Source organism: Pygoscelis adeliae, unplaced genomic scaffold (assembly GCF_000699105.1).
Source record: "Pygoscelis adeliae isolate BGI_AS28 unplaced genomic scaffold, ASM69910v1 Scaffold77, whole genome shotgun sequence".
Taxonomy (NCBI): domain Eukaryota; kingdom Metazoa; phylum Chordata; class Aves; order Sphenisciformes; family Spheniscidae; genus Pygoscelis; species Pygoscelis adeliae.
In genome coordinates this window covers 1,842,132-1,848,131 of record NW_008825216.1, presented here as the reverse complement: position 1 = coordinate 1,848,131, position 6,000 = coordinate 1,842,132, and the positions used below count along the sequence as shown (strand labels likewise).

At 36.5% G+C, this 6,000-nt stretch overlaps 1 protein-coding gene across 1 annotated transcript in view; it reads left to right on the top strand.

Annotated features, from left to right (window-relative positions):
- The window catches only part of RYR2 (ryanodine receptor 2 (cardiac)), a 338,959-nt gene that overhangs the window by 215,690 nt on the left and 117,269 nt on the right, over nucleotides 1–6,000 (top strand). The window contains exons 57-58 of the mRNA XM_009329215.1: nucleotides 843–980; nucleotides 3,200–3,277. Coding sequence (XP_009327490.1) covers nucleotides 843–980; nucleotides 3,200–3,277 — 216 coding nt within the window. The remainder of the gene's footprint in view (nucleotides 1–842; nucleotides 981–3,199; nucleotides 3,278–6,000) is intronic.

Here is a 6,000-nt window from a genome sequence, read left to right as displayed (position 1 = left end):
TTAGTGAAGACTTAGGTTTAGGCTTTGTCTGGTCCCCAGCAGAGGGCCACGAAGATGATCAGAAGGCTGGAGAACTTGATAAATGAAGCAAGGCTGAAAGAACTGGGTTTGTTCAGCTTAAAGAAGAGAAAGCTGATGAGTATATAATCTCAGTTTCCCAGTACCTAAATGTTAGTTATAGAGAAGATGGGTTTATTCTCTTCACAGGGATGCACAGTGACAGGACAAGAGGCAATGGGTCTAAGTTGCTTCAGCAGAAATGCTTCCTGGAAATCCTTCTTATCTTGACAACTTAAATATTGGAATAGGTTGTCCAGAGAAGTGGTGAAATCACCTGCACTGCAAATATTCAAGGCATGACATGGCAGGCCCTAGATAACCCAATCTTGATAAGCGTCGATAGCCCAATTAGGTTAGCTTACCTGACCTTAACAGAAGGTTGAGCCAGATGATGTCCAGAGGTCCGTTCCAACATATACTTTTTTTTATGATTCTGTGATTATGTCTTTTTGTTTCATGTAGCAGACAAAACACTGCATTACTCCTGATAATTACTGCTCCACATTTGAGTTCATATCTGAGTGTGCCATTAACATGGTTATCCCTGTGACCATCAGCTTCCTGCAGGGCCAGAATTATTCTGCCCACCTCTGAAATGATAAATGAACTTTTTAATATCTTGTATGATTTATTTGCTTCTTTGCAGTATCCCTGGGCCATAAGGGCTGATTTCAGTACATTTCTTTGCATCTCAGTATAACCAGGCAGAAGCCCAATAGTTATTGTTTGCTCTGTACAGCCACATAATAAACAAGGCAATTATTGCATGTGCATTCTTCTAGGAGAAAGAAATTTATCGATGGCCAATCAAAGAATCACTAAAAACTATGCTGGCATGGGGATGGCGAATTGAAAGAACACGGGAGGGAGATTCCATGGCACTGTATAATCGGACGCGTCGCATATCTCAAACCAGTCAAGTAAGCCATTTTATTAAAAACTTATTTTAAAAAAGGCATGCAAAATCTGCTCTCCAATCTTTGATTTTTACAAGTGATGAAATAAACCCGTACCATAAGAATATGTGAAAGCATTTTTCACAAGCAATTGTACAACTCTGGAGATTGGTTTGGATTTCTATTCACTGAAGCTGGAACTTTCTTTCCCTGTTCCAAAGTAATATGTTAATAAACATTTTCAAAAAAACTGAACAAAACTGAAATAGAAATGTATTTGTTCACTTGATTTAAAGTTAACTACATTATTTAGGGGAATTATTTACATCAGTAGGTGATTACGCATTGATAGTGAGTATTAATATGGTTTTAGACTGCTTTTTTTGGGAATTTGGTGGCTATGGATGCCTTTAAGCGTGTAAAGAAATAAATAAAGGTACGTATATAAATTATTTTTATTTCTTTTTTTTAAGAAAAATTAATACAAACATCAATGTTAATGCAGTATAAAGTTTACATCTATAGACAGCCAAAATTCTGAAAATGTTAAAGATAGTTTTTTCCTTTAGAATAGCCTTCTTAAATCAAAATGCTGTAAGAATAAAATGGAGAAATACTGGCCCTATATTCTCCTAGAGCTCCATATACTTTGCAATTAAACTGGGGAGGGGAGAAAATCTCTTTCTCTCTCATTCACACAGACACACATGGAGCCAAAACAATGGGGAAAATAAAATGGAGGGGGAAAATCTTTCCCTCTTCTCTCCACTCAGCTCTGCACTATTTACGTGTGTGAGTGGTAAGACACCTGTGAAAAATGAGCAGTTGAACCTGCTTCTCCGCTCTCTATAGACACTAGAAAGTGTATATCAAGTGATTTGATTTAGCACTTGGGCTAAACTACACATTATAGTTTGCACACTATAATTGCCTTCCAAAGTTCTTGACTTCCAAATTTCCCAACTTTTGGATGTTTATAATACCAGCTCCAAAGGCTATACTGATGGAGATGTTCGTATGTAGTTTAAGCATAAGGAGCTCATTAGAATGAATAGCTGTACAATTGAGATTCAAATTATATCAACATATGAAAACAGCTTTTGTAGCTAAGTCTTCCCCTACTATAATGAAATTACATAACTTTTCTAGAAGAGTTTCTGAAGCCTAATATGTTTCTGTATTTGAGTACACTATCATAGTAATACTCACCTTGTGTTTAAAATGTGTTGTGCTACCATCACACACACACACACAAAATAGCATTTTCCTGTGTTGAGCTGAGAAATTTTCAGTATATTTAATCAGTATCTTCATGTTAATGTAACAATGCTCGCATTATTTGCTTTAGAAAACAATACTTTATCAGTATTTATTTACTGTGTGCTGCCTGTACATTCTTTGTGTTATTCTCTATTAAAAATACCTGCCTTTTGAAAGGAGGCCTTTGAACTTCTAGGCCTTGTACATGCTCGTATACATGCATATGAAAATAATATCAACACAGGAACAAAATTCTGGACACTGTTCTTTCTGAAGGAAGATGTACCTGTGGGGGACATGTATCTGTTACAGCAGAATCCACAGAGGAAAGCCCAGCAATGCCCCCTTTCTAGCCACATTTCTTCCCTCAGTGGCTTGCCATCCAGGGAATCTCTGTCATTGTTTATCCTTCTTCAAGCATTTGTGTCAATGTAAGGAGCAAACCTGTGACAAATGTAGGCAGTAGAAAGAAAGAATGACAAAATGGTGATATTTTCTGAGTGGGGAGGAGGGACAGAAGGAAAAAGATATGTATTTAGTAGGTTCTGTTTCTACATGTAGAAATAGGGTTGAAAAGCCAAATTCAAAGTTTAATTTTTGCCTGAATTCACCTTAAACTAGATTGTCTTGAGATTTTGCCTGCTGAGAAAAAAAATCTCTAGAAAATGCAGAGATTTAATTGTAACTTTAGTACAGCATTATCCACAATGAGTTCAAGTGACATTTGCATTTGGATGAGGGGGCTTTGTGTCTGATGGCTGTCTGTCTTTGGAAACAAAATATGTAGACCTTTGCCTAAATCTCACTTAAGTTTATCACCTTTGATGTATTTTCAGTTGGGCTACATAGGATCTTTTTGATGTCTAGAGATATTCAAGTGACTTTTCCTTAAGTTCTTTCATTACTTTCAGTATCTTGTTAATGTTAACTTCTTCATATCAAATGCTTGTATAACGCCACTGTTTTGCACGTTTGTCATTCAGATATCTGTAGATACAGCCCATGGTTACACTCCTCGAGCAATTGACATGAGCAATGTCACCCTCTCCAGAGACTTACATGTAAGTCAGAAACACTTAATATGCCTACCCTTTTTTTACAGTTTATTTTTTTCTGTTCTGCTAGTTTATTTTAAACAAATTTGGTGCCTTATGTTACTTTCTTTGGTATGCTTTGATTTTGGTTTGGGGTTGGTTTGTTGGGTTTTTTTGGTCTTTTTCATCATTGCTCTTTGATCCTCTGTTGCTTTAAAAGACATGGTTCATGTTGAAAAGCTTCGAAGTTTATTTTAGTCCTGGATTGATTTTTCCCGGCTCTCTTTGTGAACATCTGTTGTTTTGAAGAGAATCCTGTTTAGAAGAGCTTGCAGCATCAGCTTTTTTCTGTTTATCATTCATTTCTCCACCATCTTCGTAAAACACTTTGTCATTGCTCTTTTTTCTAAACTGAAGAAATAAGAACCAGGAACCATTATTACAACAAGTATTATGAGAATAGAGAATGAAAAAGTTGGGGGTAGGATTTTGACAGATCTATCAGTAGACTGCTGTTATTTGGAACAATATTTTTATAAACAAATGATGTTTCTGTCTTTAGAAAGTTAGGGTTTTTTCCCATGGTGTTTGATGGAGTATGGTGCTGGTTTTTACAGTCTACTAACTTACTGTGAGTATGGTTATAATACTATGTAGGCATACAGTACATACTTTTAAATTAGTTAGCATGAGTGTTTGTACCAGTCTAGCGATGGCAACATGGCATTCAAAGCTGGCTACAAAAAATTCCTGAAACACAGGGTTAAGTTTGCCCATACTGAGCTCTGTCATAGTGCAGTGAAACAAGCAGCGGTAGTAAAGTAATTGGCTAACTGTATACTGTGCCTCTGATCAAATTCTCACACTGGACTTCCCCTCCTTGATCCCTATCTTGTAGTTTCCAGTTTTATATTTCTACCCATTGTAGATTGCTGTCTAGCTTTAAAATAATAAGAATTTGCTGCCAGTTAACTATCATACTTGAGTTAAAATATTCAGTAGATTGCTGATCATTCCAAAGACTTAATAAAATTGATAATTGAATAATACTACTTCTGTCATTATACTCTTATCTTAAACTGATGGAACAGCTTCATTGTAATTACATCATTTAACATTTGTATAGACTCAGAGTAGTCAAAAGAATGTACAGACTTTCTTTAACGCTCATGAAACAACTCTTGACGTGAACATCATCATAGTATTATGATGCAGTAAACCAAACCCAGAGAAAAGTAACTATTGTGTCACAAACCACAAAAGAAATGGCATTAGAACTACTATTACTCCCTTGTTTACTCTTTTATGCTATACTCTCTAACATTTGTCATTAATTTTATTTCCTTTGTAGCCCTCAGCTATAAAGCAGAGCTGGTTGGCTTTACGATTCATTTGTCCTTAATTATGAAGAGAGGTATTCTTTGAAACCAGCTTCAAAATCTGTTATTTAAAAGCTAAGCAAATTTAATTAAAATGCAATTTCAGGTATTAATTGCCCTGATACTGTCATTCAGGAAATATCCAAACATGTTAGGTATTAATGGGATCTGAGTTTTAAAAATGAACTGTGTGTAATTTTGAACTTTTTTTTAATGTTTAATACCTTTAAAGTTGGAGTTCAGGGTTAGATTCTTCAACCTTGTTTTAAATTGCTGGGAAAAGTTAGTTGTTTTGAACAAAGTTGGTTGGTTGTTTTTTTTTTAACTAGTACATAAGAATTGGTCCTATTTAATGTTTACATCATCCTGTGCATATACTGTGCTAGCAGGGATCATGACCATGTCTAAAACTGTAAAGTCTGGGAAATACTTCCATTTTGGTCTTAAGTGGTCACCTGGTCACATCCTGGCTCCATGAGTAGCTAGGTCTTGCTCTGAGACAGTCTTCATAGCACCCTGCTTTCCAAGGAAAGAAAACCCAGACTACACTACATTCTTCCAAGGTCCTAATCTGGATTGTCAAAACACCAGGAGCAGAGTGTGCATGATAGAAGGCATCTACCATACAGGAGAGATGTGTGTGATAATGTATCCACTGGAGAAAAGTTTCTGAAACAAATTGTCCTATAGACAAACAAGATATGGCCAAAAAGTTTCAAGTTGTTATCTGAATTCATGAGTATTCTCCCAAATAAAGAAGTTGGTATTCAGAAATACTGGTTACTCAAGACCCTTATTGAAGATGAGAAGAATGTTTCTGTAGGTCCATGAAAGAAGTGAAAAGTGAAATCTACAGAAAATTCCACCACTGCGTACAACTAGAAGGGTATACAATCAGGAGGACAGGAGAGGTGGGTTTAAAAAGTTGTTTCATGTTGAAATAGTAGTTTCTACTAGTTAGAGACTGGAGAGTTTGTCTGTGTTTTGCATAGTTTGGGGTCTAGCTTCTCGTTTACCAGTCTGAAAGAGTTTGTTTTATAGGAAGAATTTACTTATCTGTTGTGCATGCTGGAGGAGAATTTCACGCTCAGTGAAAAACTGTGGCTGCATATATGGAGTCCCTGGTAAAATGGCTGGTGCTTTTAACAGTGTGCTCACACAAATGAGTATCCATCTTGATCACGCTATGTCCATGGGTTTATAGTCAGTCTGCCGCAGCCAGCAGGAGCAATCTTGAGTCCGTCCTCTGGCTTGCTGTTCTTTGTTTCCCTTACCAGGGCCTTCAGGAGGTTCTTGCTGGCATTGTTTTGAGAATGAAGTCCCTGCCTGACACCCCAGTACTCTTTCCATACTATACTCCTCTTTGTGGTT